The sequence below is a fragment of the Cebidichthys violaceus genome, unplaced genomic scaffold, assembly GCF_023349555.1.
Source record: "Cebidichthys violaceus isolate CVI_PGR_0920_01 unplaced genomic scaffold, fCebVio1.0.p SCAF_24, whole genome shotgun sequence".
Classification (NCBI taxonomy): Eukaryota; Metazoa; Chordata; class Actinopteri; order Perciformes; family Stichaeidae; genus Cebidichthys; species Cebidichthys violaceus.
In genome coordinates, this window is record NW_027176417.1 from 7370284 (window position 1) to 7391239 (window position 20956).

The 20956-nt window shown below is 40.3% G+C and overlaps 1 protein-coding gene across 2 annotated transcripts; it reads right to left on the minus strand.

The window, feature by feature from the left end:
• Positions 1 to 1072: 1072 nt before the first annotated feature.
• LOC137878996 (fibronectin type III domain-containing protein 4-like) lies at positions 1073 to 19566 on the minus strand. 2 transcript variants are annotated; one of them, XM_068719550.1, is made up of 7 exons: positions 18836 to 19566; positions 11768 to 11883; positions 7985 to 8086; positions 6147 to 6249; positions 3824 to 3913; positions 3203 to 3369; positions 1073 to 1614 (listed from the first exon to the last, which is right to left on the minus strand). In XM_068719550.1, the coding sequence occupies exons 1-7, from the start codon at positions 18915 to 18917 to the stop codon at positions 1573 to 1575; spliced, it is 702 nt and encodes a 233-aa protein (XP_068575651.1). In that variant the 5' UTR covers positions 18918 to 19566; the 3' UTR covers positions 1073 to 1572. The 2 variants fall into 2 exon arrangements, with proteins under 2 accessions (XP_068575651.1, XP_068575648.1); XM_068719547.1 differs by lacking the exon at positions 1073 to 1614 and having other exon boundaries at positions 1627 to 3369.
• Positions 19567 to 20956: the final 1390 nt, after the last annotated feature.

Sequence of the window (20956 nt, forward strand, 5' to 3'; positions counted from 1 at the left end):
ACTCATGAATGTTTTAAAATGCCCCAAATAAATGTTTCAATTCCAGATTATCCAGAATCCAGAGTCATCCTGCATGCATCTGATGAAATGATCCACTACTAACACATCATTTCTTTCATTTTTATTGAAACTGGAGAATACAGAGTCAGAAATTATAATCAGACACTTGATCCACGAACATAATCTTTGTTTAGTTTCAAGTCATGTAACCATCATGTAATCTGGAGCAACACAAATAAAGGAAATACAATGAAAATAAAAAGATACAAAAGTTTGATTTGACCATAATATTAGAGATAATATATTGTAGCTTTCAATGCACTTTGCGTTTTCAAAATCACTAGTTTCACTGTGGTACATTCAAGAAAGGGCTGTCAGTGATAATGACCTATAAACCCCATCACGTATGTGAACAAACTGCTCCCTCTTGAGGCCAAGATTTCTTCTACATCCCATTCATTCACTGAAGAAAGGCCTGGCTGATCGCTGGCTGATCTTTGTAAGACTCATTCAGTAAGTATTGATTATTGAGATTTAAGATTTACTTATCAGGCAGAAGGTTATAGGAGAGATGCTTTTTTTTAAGATGCTCAGACGTCTCTTTCCTGCCGTAACTTATTTGGATAATTACAGTTTATATTTATTATTTTACAACTTGGATTTTTGTTGCCTGAGATCTTGCAGCAGCATTGCTAAAGCTGAGATAATGTTGACCACAGCAGCATGAATTATCTAAAAAACTTTGATCAGTTTTCATTTAGTCATCATAGATTGATTAAACATTTTGTGACTAACTAAAACTAAACTAAAATTATGAATTGATTTAATTGAACAGATTGTGAAAATTGAGTGTCATATACATTCAAATATTTATTTTCATACTTAAATTACCAATACTTTCAATTTAATCTATGTACATATTCTAATTACATATAATACACTTGTTTGATGTCAGTACTGTACATCTACTTATTAATTAGGAGATGAAAAACACAAATGAGATGAATTAAAATGTAGAAAAAACTAAATATTTGGAATGTAACACACACACACACACACACACACACACACACACACACACACACACACACACACACACACACACACACACACACACACACACACACACACACACACACACACACACACACACACACACACACCTTTGCATCCATATGGAAAACCAAAAGTTGTATTGGACTTGACACAGAGCTTTTGAATTAGTTTGAGGCAGACATGCAAATATTCACAATTAGTTTTTAAAATCAGAGAGATAATAGCAATAAAAAGGACATGAGTTTGGCTGCAGGTCAGAAGTCCTCTTGAGCTGAACTCCTGGAAAACCTGCATGTGGTCCCTGCATGTTTTAATGCTGCCGCCTTCTGCCACTAGAGAGCAGTAGTCATCCATTTACTCCACAGTTTCATTTGCAAGGAGTGCTTCTTACTTTCCCCATATTTTATTTAGAGTCTCAGTCAAGTCTATACATTCTCCATCTGTCATGATAAACTCACTGAAGTTACTCAGGCAAAAGTCGCACATCACTGACTCCATCCGTCCTGCGACCCAAACTCAGACTCTAATGATGCTGATGGAGGAGGAGGCTCTGTGGAGCTAAAAGAGAGAGAGAGAGAGAGAGAGAGAGAGAGAGAGAGAGAGAGAGAGAGAGAGAGAGAGAGAGAGAGAGAGAGAGAGAGAGAGAGAGAGAGAGAGAGAGAGAGGAGAGGAGAACATGAGTCATGAACAGAGAGGGTCACATATATGAACATGACTCATAAACCTCAGGAAGGAAGTGTGTGGGCCTTATTCACATGCAGCTCCACGTGACCTCATGCTGCATTATATACGATGACTGTTAAAGATTTATGAGCTAATCGATGACCTGTGTAAGCTTGACATTTCACACCGGCTCAGTTGAAGTTCTCACTTGATTGTATTCAGATTTTGGCTGGAAAAATAAGAAATAATGAGGATGATGAGGCACCCCTTGTTATCAGGGCACCCAGACTTAAAATGAATCATGTTTGGCACATCTTGTTTTCCACTTGTCTCTGCCCTGAGGCAGCTTGTGCCAAAATAACAACTTTTTAATGGATTTTTCCTCAAAATCTGACTTTGTTCTTCCTTAACTTGCATGCTTAAATTGCATTTTCTACCCAATTTATGTAATTAATCATTGTCCAGTTGAATCTTTAACCTTATTATGTCATCATAAACTTTATTCAAACTTACAGAACTTTGTTTAAAATTCAAGCAAAGATGCCAAAGTTTTCAAAGATACCAAATACATCAGGTTGAATTTGGGTGAATATGATGTACAAATATATATCATTTATAGAGTTATGATATAGAGTGGAATAAGATGATTTGTCCTATCTTAAGTAGAAAGATAAAGACACCAAACGGTTAATAATCTCTTGTCTCAAATGCAGCTCATTACATCAGAGCGGAAGTGATTAGAGGAGTAATTTATGAGGATGAAGAGACAATTAGTCAGCAATAAACAATTCATCGTTTAAGTAACTGATTAACAAAATCTCATCAAGGTTATATTTGGTTATTAAACCACGCTTTAAGTTTTACAATATACAGTATGGGTACACTGAAAGACCACCAAAAGCAATGCAAAATTACTAAGTTTCTAATTTAGACACGCACAATCAATGAATGTAGAATAAAGCTTTCTCATCTGTGTATACAATATAACTTTTTGCCACTTTGGATTTAATCCCATAAACAAACTATCAAAACAGACCCTGTACCTTTAATGTCTTGTATAAGTTTTACAAAATACATTCTGATGTTCATTTTTGAAAATGACCCCTTTTCATCTTAAGAGAACTGAGTGATTTGCTCCAGCTGACTGGTCTGACTCTCCTCAAACTCTGTCGTCTTCTATTTGGAAACACATCTAGCTTGTCAGACGGCTCACTTTGACCGAGCATGTCACTGATTAGCTCCGCAGCAACAACCCAACAAGCGCTCTCTGTTCCCAGCCTGCTGGTTTTATATTTAGCCATGATGGCACCAGCTCTGGTTGCTAGGAGATCTCTGATGGAACTACAAAGGCTCTTCAGAGAGGAAACACTCCTGGCAGCCAAGAACGATCGTGCATTATAGAGCGGTGCTGCAACAAAATGGAGAATGTAGGCGATGGAGAAGAAGATTTGCTAATGAAGTTCAGGGAGAAGAAGTCAGTCACCCTGCTGCTGCGTACGGCTCCGTTGTGGTAGACGGGTGAGCTGCCGGCTGAAGTGTTGTAGTAGGGAGGAGGGGCTCGGACCAGCGGCCTCTTGGCTTTCTCTTTGCAGCTGTTGGAGTCGTTGTCTTTGATGATGTCATACTGTCGGCAGAAGAGGGCGATGACGGCTGGGGAGGAAGATGAAGACGTGGAGGGCAGGAGAAAATAAAAACAACACAAAGAAATGAACAGTCAGTATACATCCTTACTGTATCTATACACAAACTAACATATTTATATGACTTTGGAAGAATATTTACAAACAAAACAATCAATGGATTCATTTTGAAAATATTAAGCACATTAATCCATTATTAAAACAGTTAATAGTTCAAAATGAGCTCCACTTCAACCAACTACAACAGTAAAATCCTGCTTTTGCATGAATGATAGAACATATAGTAGAACAGCCACAGAGGATTTTTTTAAAGTAATAACAATATAATACTTCCTCCACCCCTGATACACACACACACACACACACACACACACACACACACACACACACACACACACACACACACACACACACACACACACACACACACACACACACACACACACACACACACACACACACACCTGCCCACAGCAGCAGCACAGTGGTGATGATGAGCAGCTCTCCTGTCTGTAAGTGAGGAGTCATGCCCAAACCTTCCATCGCCGGCTCATCTGAGGACAAATAAAGAAAACCTTATTTATTTTTCTCTCATCTTTTGTAATGAGCATACAAAAAAAGACACAAGAATAAAGTTCCAAGTCTTTTCCATTGTTGACATGAAATACAGTTAGGTCCATAAATATTTGGACATTGACACAATTTTCATCATTTTGGCTCTGTACACCACCACAATGGATTTGAAATGAAACAATCAAGATGTGCGTTAAGTGCAGACTTTCAGCTTTAATTTGAGCGTATTTACATCCAAATCAGGTGAACGGTGTAGGAATTACAACATTTTATATGTGGCCCCTCCTTTTTAAGGGACCAATAGTAATTGGACAAACTAACATAATCATCAATGTAATTGTCACTTTTAATACTTGGTTGCAAATCCTTTGCAGTCAATGACAGCCTGAAGTCTGGAACCCATAGACATCACCAGACGCTGGATTTCATCCCTGGTGATGCTCTGCCAGGCCTCTACTGCAACTGTCTTCAGTTCCTGCTTGTTCTTGGGGCATTTTCCCTTCAGTTTTGTCTTCAGCAAGTGAAATGCATGCTCAATTGGATTCAGGTCAGGTGATTGACTTGGCCATTGCAGAACATTCCACTTCTTTGCCTTAAAAAGCTCTTTGGTTGCTTTCGCAGTATGCTTCGGGTCATTGTCCATCTGCACTGTAAAGCGCCGTCCAATGAGTTCTGAAGCATTTGGCTGAATATGAGCAGATAATATTGCCCGAAACACTTCAGAATTCATCCTACTTCTTTTGTCAGCAGTCACATCATCAATAAATACAAGGGAACCAGTTCCATTGGCAGCCATACATGCCCACACCATAACACTACCTCCACCATGCTTCACTGATGAGGTGGTATGCTTTGGATCATGAGCAGTTCCTTCCCTTCTCCATACTCTTCTCTTCCCATCATTCTGGTACAAGTTGATCTTTGTCTCATCTGTCCATAGCATGTTGTTCCAGAACTGTACAGGCTCTTTTAGATGTTTTTTGGCAAACTCTAATCTGGTCTTCCTGTTTTTGAGGCTCACCAATGGTTTACATCTTGTGGTGAACCCTCTGTATTTACTCTGGTGAAGTCTTCTCTTGATTGTTGACTTTGACACAGATACCCCTACCTCCGGGAGAGTGTTCTTGATCTAGCCAACTGTTGTGAAGGGGTTTTTCTTCACCAGGGAAATAATTCTTCTGTCATCCACCACAGTTGTTTTCCGTGGTCTTCCAGGTCTTTTGGTGTTGCTGAGCTCACCAGTGCGTTCTTTCTTTTTAAGAATGTACCAAACAGTTGATTTGGCCACACCTAATGTTTTTGCTATCTCTTTGATAGGTTTGTTTCGATTTTTCAGCCTAATGATGGCTTGCTTCACTGATAGCGACAGCTCTTTGGACTTCATATTGAGAGTTGACAGCAACAGATTCCAAACACAAATACCACACTTGAAATTAACTGTAGACCTTTTATCTCCTTGCTCCTGCTCCTTGTCAATGAAATAACGAGGGAATAACACACACCTGGCCATGGAACAGCTGAGCAGCCAATTGTCCAATTACTTTTGGTCCCTTAAAAAGGAAGGGCCACATATAAAATGTGTTGTAATTCCTACACCGTTCACCTGCTTTGGATGTAAATACCCTCAAATTAAAGCTGAAAGTCTGCACTTAAAGCACATCTTGATTGTTTCATTCAAAATCCATTGTGGTGGTGTACAGAGCCAAAATGATGAAAATTGTGTCAATGTCCAAATATTTATGGACCTAACTGTATATAACCACCCGACAACAGAACATCGTCTCTGCAGAGAAAATATCAATGCTGTTAGTAATTGTAGTGTGTATGGAAATACATATAAAGTATGGAAACATACACATTTTTATGAACAAAAGGATAAAATCTAAAAATTAAATAAATACGAAATATGCTTATACATACATAATTAAATTGGCTGCTAAGCTAAGCTAGCTGGCTGTAGCTTCAGAGTGCCAACGAGCATCAAACTTTATTGATTTCTTACCTTACCTGAAGACATAAAAGTACAAGATTGATGGAGGTGAAGTTTTCAAGTGGTTTAACTATATTTTTCCTGTTTTCCTCTTAGAAATGCACATTTTAAGTGATAAACTGTGAGTCATGGTGTCAGGAAATCTGTTTTGAAAAATAAATAAGTTAAAACGTAAAATATATGTGTATATATAGATGTGTGTGTGTGTGTGTGTGTTTATTTACTGTGGTCCAGGACTCCGGCTGGATAATGATCACTCCTCTCCAGAGTCCTGAAGTGGACGGCACGGCTGGGCTGGCTGTCATCATGCGGCCCAACAGACTGCACCTAAACCCCCCAAAGAAAGATCCAGTTTCTTTAGGTGAAAACATGAAGCACTGCTCATACGTTTCAGGAAGCGTAGTTGGGACTTCTATACAGCTGAACACTGGGTACATTCCCAGCTGACATTAGCTGAGGATTATGTAACGATGACAAGAAACTGGCTTGCGAGGGTATATTTAGCGAGCAAATGGTGCTTTGGTTTTTGGCCGGGATCATGAACGATCAGTGGAGGATGAGCAAAACTGTAAATGTAGAAGCAGACTGAAAGCTTGGAAGATAATTGAGGGAATAAAGATTTCAGCTAAATACTCATTTGGGAACATTTTCAGCAAAGCGGGGAAAGTGATAATCCACCCAAACATAAAGCAACTCGCAAGAAATAAAGTTTGATGAGGTGTTCTTCATTCAAACAGAATATTAAGATTCTTCTAACAGCTACAGTGCAGTTTGCTAGCAGACAATATTAAATTCAACAATGATCACCCACAAGAGGTCTCCGCCTATACACATTAATCCCAAAGGTTGAATGCAACATGATTCTGTGCAGGTTTATTCTAGAAAAATGACCAACCAAGACAGAAGTGGGGACAAAACTAAAGTAAATTACAACATTTTTTACAAAAGTCTCTGAATTAATATGAAAATATCCAAAAGTTTGTCCAAAAAAAAAAAAAAGACTTCTCCAATTGAAAGTCTGAGCTCTGCCAACCGCCCCTAAATGACCAAATCCTTCACCAAACCCCCTTGAGAAGTTGTCTTATTTTACCGTCCTCTCATCAGTGCATTGCTCACTGACTCTTCTAAAGGACATCCGCCTGCTGGCGAGCACATTTAACTGAGTCCTCCAGCTGAAGGACAATCTGTATCTGTCTGTTAAGCTTTAATGGATTCTAAAAAGTTTAATAGAGTCATGATAATGGAGTCACTTTAGATGCTCTTCCTTTAGAGAGTAGCTGTACTTTGTGCTGGCTTTTGATTCAAGAAACCTTGAGCTCTATAAAGAAAATGTTCTATTAATTAAACACACAGGGGGTTTTAAGAATAAAAGTTTCTAAAATGCAGTTTATCATCAGTGAGGTTCCTCAGTTAAATGCAGACATCTGGAGCAAGTGTCTCATCTGCAGCTGTGTTGAATGTGTGCTTTTCCTCAAATCTATTTATCAGCTTTTTCCAGAGCTTTCAACCGACTCTTCCTCACAGAGTTTGCACAGTTTTCATGATGTTATGATGTGATTTCATCCTGATAGACTACCACTACTTTGTGTCTGTTGTTTCACTCTCAACATTAAAAATCCTATTACAATTCTGAATGTGATTTATGAGATTTATAACTGCTAATCTGAAGGGTTTATTGGTTGTTTATTGGGTATTGAGAAGCTCACGACTATTTAATAATGTCAACTTTTATGAAGTCTAAGAATGTACAGCATATAAACCTGCTTTATGGTAAACTATCATTATTAAATAAGGTATTTAATGTCAGCCTTACCCTTATATCTGCTCCTCTTAAACATGACAACAAATCAACCCAAACTAGATGAGTCGAGGCAGCTCTCTGAAGAGGTGTGTGTGTGTGTGTGTGTGTGTGTGTGTGTGTGTGTGTGTATGTATGTATGTATGTATGTATGTATGTATGTATGTATGTATGTATGTATGTATGTATGTATGTGTGTATGTGTGTGTGTGTGTGTGTGTGTGTGTGTGTGTGTGTGTGTGTGTGTGTGTGTGCGCGCCTCACCTGGACGCTGTAGTGCGTGTCCTCATCCAGATCCCAGAGCACACACCAGCGGCTGGACGTGTTCACCTCTCGGATGGAGCGCTGCATCAAGCCGTCCTGCCTCTGGAACAGATGAAGGACATGTAATAAAAAGCCACTGCACCGCTGTGCCTAATTTAACATCATTATTTCCCCATTTCGAGACAGACATCATGAATGCAAATTAAATCCACCATCTGTAACGAGCCGCGTCGCCTCACTCGTATAAATTCAGCTCAAACTGTTACTGTCCCACTGGGAGGAATTAGGTCTGCAGGCAAGGTAACACCACCAATCATCATTTGGAAGAAACAGAAGAAACACATGTACAGACAGAGATACTCTGCTGGTGCAGAGTCTTTAGGACAGAATTCATGTGCAAACATTACCTTTCTGTAGTGCATGAATATGCATGGATTTAACCTGGGGAAATATATCTTTAAATCTCTGAAATATTCAGGTTCATTCAGAATGATTTGGGCTAAAAGCTTGCAATATTGCTATGGACAAAAGCATGAGCCTGTATTCTTCTTTTGGACATTGTGCCGCACTCTGAGACGGATTCATTAAAATCCACATAGCAGACAATGGATTGTAGTGAAAAACGACGCTATGAGAGCAGAGAGAGGCCACCATTAATCTAACTGTTTCATTCCACTAGATACAAGTCTATACGATCCAGCCAGTGATGGGTGATAAAGTCTAGTTTAGAATGAGACACAAGTTAGTAAAAGCTGAGGAGGAGTCAATAAATAAGACGGCTGGCAGGACGCTCGAGTCTCTCCAGACCGTCAGAGTGGTGCCTCCTGCTGCCTCCTGCTGCCGGGTCACAGCTTTAATAGTCCCGCAGCACTAAAAGACCATAAGATTTATCATACAGTATATCTTTATGAAGGGGGAACAGGTTGTTGATTAATACCAGTAACTCAGCTGCAAGATTCTCTAATTTCAAAATAAAGACTACAAATCATCCTTTTAGTAGACACAATGCTGGGCTTTCCTGCATTATCTCTGACTGGATTCTAATTCTAATGAGTAACAGTAAATATTCACGAATTCAATGATTATGTTTTTATCTGGAAATTTAGCGAAGGATGTGAATCACTCTGTTCAGCCATGAGAAGTGTTTACATCCTACAGGTAGAGTGATGTGAGGGCAGCCTGCACATCTCTGGAGAGGAGGATTAAAAGACATCCTTCCTGCTGCTCGTTAAGATGTATTCCTCTAAGTATCTGGTAATAATTCAATTTTACCTCTGCTCCATTAGTATTTCTATTGATAAATGCACATTTTTTTGCACTTCTGCCAACCCAACCTGCTTCTTTAGCATTCCCTTTTAAGTTTCCCCCGTGCGAAACAACATCAGCTCTTTATGGTTATGGTTTAATTGAGACAAGCCTCGGAGGCTTTTTTAAAGACAGTAAAATGTGTCTTCTGCGAGCCCTAAAATCTACAGGTCAAGACAACGTTTGGTGACAAAACTATTTTTAGGTGAAGAAAGAAGTCGGCAGCTTAATGTATTTCTGCATCAGATAAACAAACCACTTCTCTCTGTCACAGGCTGACAGTTTTCTTCTTGTAGCCGGTTTAGAAACACGCCGCCTGTTGACAACAGACACTGTCTGTAGACCCAGCATGGATTTATTTCATCAACGTCCACCTACTCAGTAATCATCAGTTAACCTTGGGATAGCTTGGGATTTATGCTTCAGAAACAGGATTATTGTGCATCTTAAATACGCTATCTCAAATTGGGTTACTTCCTCTCTCTGTGTGTGTGTGTGTGTGTGTGTGTGTGTGTGTGTGTGTGTGTGTGTGAGAGAGAAAGCGCTGTTGCGTAACGTGTGAAGCTTCTGGGAGTTGGAACAACTTCAGATGAGTGAAGCAGCTCTTTGTCTGAGCAGATTCACTCGTCCTGCTTCTCCTTCACAAACAGAAGGCTCAGCTTGTTACTGAAACAAAGTGTGTATGAAATAATCTCCTGCAGCGAGCCATCCTGAAGATATGCATGATTGACAGCCGCCTTTTATAGAACTGCTTCTAATATTTTCAGCCCTTTAATACATCTTCACCCGCACTAAGAGCCACTTCTGATGACTAACATCCTGCATGGTTACCTGCTCCATCACCTCCCCTATTCATATTTGAGTAAGGAGTTTACATGAGAGCTTTCTGAGGTTATGGCAGGAGATGTTTTACATCCCCATCCTGTTTTCTTGCAAATGCCACAAGGTTGATGGATTCTGAGTCAGACGTGAGACGACTTAAAAAAGAGAAAAAAAGAGAAAAGCTGTTGTAAATCGCCGCCACCGTGGATGTTCCTCCTGTGAGACGAGTCCCGGCCAAATCATTTCCACTAATGGAGACGACTCCCACTCAGAGCTGAGCTAATGTCTGATTCTCCTTCTGCCAAAGTGTGGGTGGTAAAAACTGATTGGAATGAACCAAGCTGAGTTAGCAGCCAGGGTGTCAAGAGATGTGAGACGGACAAAATGTGGTGATGTATGAGCAGAATGATATACAACCAGATGTACATTAACCTAAGTACAAAGAGGGCGCCAAAGCCTCTGCAGCTGACAGGGGACTGTGTTTGTGCAACTAGTTTAAAAAAATAGAAGTTTGAAAACCAAATAGCAAGACATTTGGTGCCAAATCAGCATTTTGCTCAGTGAGTTACAGCCATTTATTGGACCCCGCCCATCTTCAAACTCAACTTTCAGTTTTGTGAACGCATATTGCAAGGTTGCAACGCTATCACAGTGACATAAAAACACCTCAGCAAAGAACTCAGCAAAGAACTCAGCCTCCGCCTCTGGAGTTCCCGCTACAGGAGGTGTCTCCAGGGATCTCACGGTTCAGACACAATCTGAAGCATCGATGCTATGCTCGACTTTAGACGGTTCAAATAGACAAAGTCATGGATGTGCAGTAAAATAGCAGGACATATAGGTTACACTGACCGATCAACTGCTGAAATACTGAGCTAAAAGTAATGATCAATAGTTCAAATATGTAAATGTATCAAATCAATTGGAACTCGTGGATAAAAGGTCAAGCTTCTGCTAAAGTAGTTCAGATGTAACCTTGACCAAACTAAATGATCAATTGCATGAAAACATTATTGCTTTATATAATCAATACACATTCAATGTTAAGTTGGAATAAACCACTGGTCTATACCGTGTTTCTTATTTTCAATTCACCGATTCCATTAGCAGTATCTGTGAACTCTTTCTTGCTGATTAGAAAGTTCCAGTTCTTCTTTTGGCTGGAAATGTTTGTAATCAGGAGATTTGTTTTTTTTATCAACACTACAAAAAGTACTGACGTCAACCTGCAGCCTCGACATTAACCAGCTTAATGTTTATGAGTGCATTCCTCAGACGCTATTAAAGCAGACAGCTCAGAGGTTCTGGCTCCATGAATGACGCAGCATTTTAAAAAGCCCATTCCTCAAGAAATAAAGCTGATCACAAAACAATGCATAATTCAACTTCAAGAAAGCTGTTTTCTAACCCTGAGCATGACAGCGATCCAACTTTTCTGTGTGTTCAATTCAGAAATGATATCGCTTCAATCTGTTTCCCTGAAAATTTAATTGGCCGTCAACCAGAAGAGAGCGCAGGGAGACAGATTAACTCATTATTTTCCAAGCTTTTTGAGGATTAAAGCAATTAAAACAAATCCATCTGTGAGCTCATTACCACAGATAGTAAATGTTCACTCACACACACACACACAGAGATGCTACAACTTCACTGTACCTGCTGTGAGATGGAGTATCCGATCACGGTGTCCCCCTGAGGGACGTTCCAGGTCACCATGGCCGAGTGCGCCCTCAGCTGAGTCACCGACACGTTCACCGGGGCTGCTGGCACAGCTGTGAACACACACACACACACACACACACACACACACACACACACACACACACACACACACACACACACACACACACACACACACACACACACACACACACACACACACACACACACACACACACACACAGGTATTACTTATTAAGGACGGTCAGAAGCACCTTTTAGAGTTTACACATTGAGTTTGCAGAGAATTTGTGTCCTGCTGCAACAAAGAAAACTCTACTGCAATTCCAGGAAAGACACCACATGGCCAAAAGTATGTGGACACGCCAACATTATACCCATATGGACAAATCTGCAGCTAAAACAGCTCCCTCCCTTCTGGTTTCAGGCTTCAACCAGATGTTGCAACTGCAAATTAAGTTCAAATTTCTCCAAAATGTCAAACTAACAATCTTCAAAAGATTTAGGTTGTTTTTTCCTGGCGAACATACAGATGTCCCCCTGTCCTTACAGCGTCCTGCTCTCTAGCTGGACGCCCTGGACACATAAACAAACAGCCACACGGATACTCCATGTTCCCATCAGCCGCCTGTCCAAGTGTCCTTGAGCGAGACGCTTGTCCCATCCCCTACGTCACTGTGGATTAAAGTGTCCATTAAATGGCTGAGATGTAAATGTATGATCATGTGCAAAAGATGAGAAACACACACACACACACACACACACACACACACACACACACACACACACACACACACACACACACACACACACACACACACACACTACTTCCCAACCTGAAGGCTCATGTTCATGGTCCTCTGGAGGCTAGTTAGAACTGATGGGAAACCTGAAGTGTTTGCTGAGAGATTTAAATCATCAGTAAACGCTGTGACCTTTGCTGAGAGGAAGGGAGAGAGAAGGTAATTAAACATTAAACAATAATCCACTATTACTTTTATTTTGTTTTTCATGAGGAAAAAGATGGAAAAGAAGGGGAGTCAAAAAGAGAAGAATTAAAGATTATAGAAAGAAGGAAACCGTCTGACAGATCGAAGAAGCAATAAAGACGGACAAAAAGGGCAAAAAACTATAAATACCAAATGTGAAATTGTGACAGCAAGAAACAAATTTAACAAGACAAAAAAGAAATACAGAAAATTGATTAAAAGATATAAAATAAAAATAAAAAACGAGACAGGAACGAAGCAAAAAAGACAAAAAATTAAGCAGAAGACAAATGAGTCATAAAGCAGAGAGAAAGACAGAAATGAGCAGAAAAGTGATCAGCAGGCATCCGTCCTTGATGATATCAAATCTAATGGAATCAATAACTGGATTTTTACTGCGAGTCAGAAGCTATTGATCGCCTCACTTCATCTACTCCAACTGCTTCTGTTTTTAGTGCAGGACATGAATAGCAACTCCATATTCCTCATCCACTTCTCTGGCTGCAGAAAGCAATTAACATGGAAGAGTGTGTGTTTGTGTGTTTCCATGTGTGTGGGTTTAAAAAACAACACACCATCAGAAGGGAAAAGGCGCCGGCACAGCAGCCAATTAGGGCATCAAGGCTAAAAAAAGGACTTTAAAACTCTGCGGTTTTGCATTATGACGCATTATAGTCCAACGGAAATCTGAATCCTCTTCACATTGATATTAAAACAGAAACACAAAACTACAGTGACAATGAGAGCTCAAATTAAGAGAACATCTTCACCAATTTGACAACACATAGCTGCAAAAAAGTGATGCACTCGGCTGGAACACGCTTGTTGTTGCCATGGTTTCAGGCTCATGGAGTTGATGAACTCCTGAATCCAGAAACAACTAAAACAGAAATGACAGCAGCAAGGCTTCCCTTCTGCTGTTTAAAGACTTTAAAGACACCATCTCTCCAAACATACAGACTGAAAAAAAAGGTAGCGGAGCGAAAGCATCCAGTCGGGCTCTGTGGAGTATGACCGTGAATGTCAAGCTCATCTCAAGCTAACAAGCTAACCACAGCTCCTGGTGCAAGCCAGCCTTCCTCTTGGCCAGCGTGTCCTGCAGGACACGCTGGCCAAGACTGCTCCAGCCATCAATCAACATACTTCCTCTGATACTGCAGTGCAAAAATAATCAATACCCTGTGATCGAGAGCATCGAGTTCTTTTAATCTGTGATTTCCTACATTTCCCAGAAACCCCCTTTGACAGCACAGAGGAAGGCTTATGAACCTGTTGCACTCAGCATGTGGAGTTAAAGAAAGTGGGAGGTTTTTATTTTGGTCAGTTGAGAAAAAGCAACATTGTTGACTAATCAATGTGTCCTGTGGCTGCAATGCATGTTGGTCTATTTCCTGAGGCTGTGGGCGTAGAAATCGGCCACCGTGCTAATAAATTCCTCTCTGTATAATCACTGAATGTCTGCTGCAGAAAGAGGCTCCTTGAACTGCTTTGAAACCTGACGCTCAGAGCTCAATTTCTCCATTTCTGAATCAGTTTCTGAAATTGAACGCACAGAAAAAACTTGTTGTTGGTTAAGTTTGTACGGTTATCTGTTTGTGGCAAATAAACACAGACTACACTAACAGTCCAACTCATGTGAACATGGCTGCATTAACACAGACTTCAGCCCAGTGTTAAAAACACACAGTAGTAATCATTTTCATCACAGGGACGTCATACAAAAAGATTTAACCATGCTCAACTTTTGAAACAACTTAATTCGGTGTCATTCAGCAAGCTTTGGCCAATCAAATACATGCAATGTACATTCCTCATACGTTGTACGCGGCAATGATACAATATTTGCCAATATGACAAAAAGTCTGGCACGATACAATTTTAACTTGATTCAATTCAGGGGCTCGCAATCTATATGAGATGAAAAAAATGCCTGTTTAACACAATCAGTTACATTCATATCGACTCACAAAGAGAAATTTAACATTGTTGTATCAATGTTTTCGCTTTGCATCTACGACGCATCATTAGATCTATTCAGAGTTGTAAAATCCTTGCATATCATTTAAAAATGCTGTGCAATGTTTGGACAAGACTGATTTTCGGGTTTGTCACTCAAACTGGACTTACTGGATTTCATTTCATGTCCAGTCAATTATATTACAAATCACAAATTTGTCTCAAGAGGCTTTAAAACAAACATCCTCTGTCCTAAGACCCTCGATTCAGACGAGGAAAACCCCTTTAATGGTCTGACCACCCTCTAATGCAATGCAGCTTACATTCGGTCCGGATTCAACCTTCGTCTGGCTCACAGTCGGTGTTCCAGTTCATCCTGAAGGTGTGTGATGGAGATGAGGTCAGGTCAATTCTTCCACACCAAACTAGGAAAATGTCCAAGTTTAAAGAGGGAATGTTCTCCACAAACTGCATTTTGTTTCAAATATCATCTATATGCATGTAGTATAATACATCTAATCATGATGCCACAGGGGGTTCTTTTTAGGAGGATTGTTCCTTTACGGAGAGAATAGAGGACGTGTTGACATAAAAAAGTGTATATAGAATAAATAATCCCATCCTCCACCTACACACACATTCAAAACCATGTTCCCTTGTCTCTGCCAATGACGGCTAAGATCCCCCTCCTACTCCCATCACGTTACGGCTGCTAAATCCCAAAACGCTTTCATCTGCCAGGGCTGCAACGGAGTGCACACACAGTGAATAGACTTCTGCAATTACATTATACACACCAGGAGAGGAGATGAGAGGGGAGGCTTAGACGGAGTCAGGAAGACAGAGGGAAAGAGATGGAGATGAGAGAGGAAGAGGAGGATGAAAGACGACAGGAATATGACATAACAATGGATGAATGAGTCAAAGAGGGAAAACAGGGATGAAGAGGGAGCAATTATCTTATGCAGATATCAAGAAATGGCGAGTGAATTTTCAACCTTTTGTTTTTTGAGAGAAAAGACAGACAAAAAAGTGAGACGGATGGACAGAGAGGGAGGAGAAAAGATCAATGATGGAGGGAGTGGTAAGAGATGGAGAGAGGGTGGAGGGAAACAGGGAGGAGGAGAATATGGATATTGATTAAATGATGAAATACAGCGGTTCAGATGGATGTAAGGGTGCGCACACGCACACACACACACACACACACACACACACACACACACACACACACACACACACCCCTTACTTGTCCTTGTTTGTCCTTCATGTTTTCAGCTGGTTTGCTCAAATTATTTTTTCATGCATATTCATACATTTTTAACATTTCAGGACGCATTTAGCCACGTTTCCAGTCTATAATTGTTCTATTTTAAGCCAAATTTGTGATTCTCCTCTACATTTAATTATACAATATCATCATAAACCAAATGCCACATTACAGATTAAATTAACCAAGATATTTACTACTCTATAACGCATATTAAAATAACCCATACAAGCAGATACGGATTTATTTTACATTATTTTATCAAATAAATTTAGTAAAAACAACAGCTTTTCCTTCGCAAAGCTATAAAAAGGTATTTTTCTGAACTTTTTCAGGATTTTTTTTTTTTTAAATAAGATCTCAACCTTTTCACAGGGAATGACAGCTGCAGCTTCAGTGATGTTTTAAAATGCATCATCTGTAGTCTACACAGAGGTTTTGCTAAGAAATTGGTGCTGAAGTTCAACCGAACATGCACACACACTCACATTCTGTTTGATCTTTCCACACGATGCTCTAGTGATTAATTCTACTATGTGACAGACAAAAGCTTCCACCAAACATACATTTTCTTGTCAAATCCAACTCCGTGTTTCTCTGCAGCTCCTAGCAACACAACAATGACAGAGTCCCCACCAGCGACAAAAACAACAACAAGCCTCGAGACAGCCGTTGTTTCCATTGTTTGTCCTGGAGGAGAGCCTCTGACGTGGGCCTCAGACCGTAAATCACAGCCAAGTAACAGTTTGCTGATGAACTCAGACAGTCCAATCTGGCTAATGGCTTCCTACCTTCTGTGGGACAGGGGTGGATACTGGAGATACAGGAACAACATGGACATGCTGATTAAGATGCAGTATGAACATGGGCGGATTGTGAGACAATAGGGCCTGGGCTAAGATGTTAAAGGCCCCCGATCCCTCCTATAAAGACCCGGAGACACAGAGAGACAAAAAACACGACACACTTCTTTTGTTTGTCTTTGTAAGTGTATTTTTATTTTGAGTGTCTTTGTAGTCGTTTTGTCTCTTTGCATTCTTGTTTTAAGTGTCTTTGTCTCTCTGTATGGTTGTATTGAGCTTCTTTGTGGTTGTTATGTCTCTCTATGTGGTACTTTTGAGTCACTTTTTGGTCATTTTGTTTCTTTTCGGAGGTCACTTTGCTCTCTTTGGGGTAATTTATGACTTCTTGTGTCTTATTGTAATTGTGTAAGTATTTCTCATCCATGTTGGCCTAAAAGTTTAAACTAAAAGTTCTTTTGACTGTTTACATCTAAACTCCGATGATAACTGGGCCAACTCAACCGAATGGACCTCAATGTCAATGACATTTCAGAGTCAACAACGATTCATGACTCTCAGATGAAGATCCACATATTCAAGTGCAACTCAAAAGTTCCCAAATCAAATCTCACCTTCACACAGTCAACATCTAGTTTGCAATACCAGCACAGCAAACATCATATCATAGACAATAATGCTACTCATTCATCAAAGTTAACATGCAGTAAATACTATTAGTTTTTACTATAAATAGTTTCAGTGTTGTCCTGCAGTGATGCAGAGACAAACAGATCTGCTTGGTGAGGCTGAATATGATCTCAAGTTATTGTTGAAAAAACAATGTTTCCAAGTCCATAAAGACCTTTTAAAATCAGAAATGATTGCAGGTAGAAATATTGTGCTAATAAATCTGTTCGTCCTGCTTTTCAGAAGATTTTCTACTGATTTATGTACCGAACAAGACAAAGCTTTTCCCCTCCAGTTGTTTTTCATGAATGAAAATCCTCATTGAAGCTGAGGCAGAGAGCAGCAGGATGAGATGTTTATGCCATGTGGGGAAATATAAAGGCCCACTTCAGTGGCTGAATCAATACAGAGCCTCGTAAACGCAGATTAGCCGCCTCTTGGTGATCAGCCAAACAGAAGCTCGTTGATTTGTTTCCTTTGCCAAAGGCTGCTTTTCATAAAACCTCCCATGAAGATTAAGAGAAGAGGAATCTCAGGAGTGATGATTTAAGTGCATTCCTCCTAATTAAAACAGGCCAGGGAGCCAATCTCCTGATAGACATTCAATTCATGTTTTTGACAGTTTTACAACAGCTGTCTTTCTTGTTGAAATATACGGCATGAAAACAATATACACCCCCCCCATCTCACACACAAACACATGAAGAGACAACAAGTTTGTCCCCTTAGTAAAATGTATTTTCATGGCTGTATTTTTTATGATTTTATGAAGATTTCTTCATCTTGAAAACAGCATCCATAAGCAGGAGGAAAACGTCTAACATTGAGAAAAAGACCAAGCAGCTTGGTCTGTGAACGCTGGAGATGGGGACACTTTCCCTCCAATTCACATTAGTTTAACGCCCATTTTCTTGTTATTGGTAAACATATAAATTAGGAACAGGACGTCATTGCTTCAGAAACACCTGAATGATGACCTGCAGGATTTACTGCTTCTATTAAAGCAGATTTATGGTTTTTGAAAATTATATTTCTGTCTATTTCAGGGAAATGATAATTGTCTCATGAATATTTGTTCTTTTATGAGAGAGGTGGTTGGAGAGACAAACAAAAACAAATCTATGGTACATTTCAGCAAATATATTAGTAGACTGGTTTACTGATTTGATGAGGTAAATGTATTTGTCTAATGTATTTTTGCACATTTGAAACACAAGTGTCTTATACTGATACAAAATCTCTTCAGTATCTCAATTCAGCCAGATGTTTGCACCTGGAAACGTGTCTGGACTTGGCTTTGATGCCACGCTGACACTGAAGATGAGAAATTGAAAATGTAAAAGAGTGAACAGAGACTCACTGGCTCCGACCAGCCCTGGTGTTTGCCAGCAGGTCAGCAGCTGCAGCAGCAGACAGAGGTCCAGGTGAAGAGACGCGGTCATAACCTTCTCCGTCCTCGCGCACACACACGCGTACCTCTGGCTCTTCTGCACGCCTTCTACCTTCCCCTCCTTTAACTCTCCTGCGTTTTGCTGGAAGTTGCCACACAGGGTCACCACTGTTCCCACACCATCTTCATCCTCAGCGCCCGCACTGCTTCCTCTCTTCTGCGTCGGTTTTATTCACAACTTGCACAAAGTAGGTCAGTGGTATGCAGCTGCGAAGTCAAATATGATGAATGGAAACGAGACGATGCCGCTCAGTCCCCCTCGCGTAGCACAGGCAGCATACTCCCGCAGCCCGGAGACGCTAACAGGTAGTTCGAGCCTTTCTCTGCATGCATCTAGCGGGCTCGGTTTTGCGTCAAATCCGCCTTTCTCCGCGGCAGGTGGAAGGTCGCGGGGGTTTCAGCACCGCGGACAGCGCTCCGGTAGGTCGGCTGCCATTCTAAGCGAAGCCAGAAGAAATCTTCTTCGTTTGAGGATTTAAATAAATATAGGGTGACACTTATAGGCGGGAGACGCAGGAGCGCAAAGGCGGTCCGTCTCATCCAGCTCCGGTTAAATCTGACAGACTATGAGAAGCCTGGAGGATCAGAAAATGTCTGTCCGCAGGAGCCTCGGTGGTAACTCCTCCAGTCAACCACACACATCCTCACACACACACAAACACAGCAGGCACGCACGAGTCTGACGTTAAAAATCCTGTCACTAACACTGAGGAGGGAGGAAGAGGAGGGAGAGGATGGGGGTGCAGATTTCATCACCCTGAACTACCTGGCAACTGTTGATTATGTAATCAGATTACATTTGACATGCCGTATTGGATTAAAATAATCCATTAACTCAAATACTGAGTATTAAAATACTTGTACTCAAGATGGAAATATGTATTTATTACCTGATTGATTATCTCCTCTCCTTTAACATCATCAAAGAGACAAAGACTCTCCTTCCTCAGGCAGCTGAAGAGTACCATGTCAAAAGACACCCTTTACCATGCTGTTGTGTGGTAAGCATAAAGAATCTTGTATGTTAAAAAGTCCCAAGAAGAAACTCTAATCAACCCTTTACTCATATCACGACCCCTCAGATTTATCCCGTGAGCCTTTAAAAGGAGCTAAATATATCTTGTGACATCTTGAAGGGTCGGTCTGGGAACCACAACCCAGAGGAGACATACAATATACCATTTAGGAGACTGTAAACTCTTTATCGATGCCACTAAACAGCACTATAAATCCATGCAGCGTTAGAAGACTGAAACTGTTATTGGAGAAAAAGCAGCAGTGAAACCAACTAATATTCCCAACAGTAGCATTACCAGGCAGGGTTATTCAGAGAACCATTTTCTGCTTGTTATATTCATGAGAGTACCTTCACTTGTGGCCATTATAGAGGACAGTGCATATTGACTTTGCTTGTAAAATCGACTCTCTAAACAAAAGAACACGCTCCCAACCTTCTGCAAAGCTTTTTCTATGGTGTAAACTGGCATTTGTCCCAGATACAGTGTCAAAGTAAAATACCCGTTTATTAAAGTCCTTGTTTAAAGGCTGTGGGGCGGCAGTTACTCAGTGACAGTCTTCACGCATCATTAATCTTCAGGTTGAAGCTTTTCTACTTAGCCTCTGAGTTATTTTACTGCAAAGTCACAGTTTGACATTTCTGACGTTACATATCGATTCGAGATCAAAGGCAGTGCTTTTGCTCCTGATTTTCTGGAATCAAATGGCACCGAAATGACTCAACAACCTTTAAAAAGAGTCGAGGTAGACATTTAGATTTCTGTGTTGAAAGTACACTTGTTTTATGTGGTTGAGCTGTGACTCCCATCTAGAACCATGCACAGCAGATTCTTCAGTCTTGTCAAATGAAGGTCGGATGTCTGTGCAGACTGTCAGGAAACGTTAGCGTTTCATGTTGAAATTTAGGTGTTACGTGCTCCTTTATATATATATATTTCATACAAAACATACGATCAACTTATAAAACAGGTTATCATGTTTTTTAATTTAATCTTCGTATGAAAAGTAACAAAT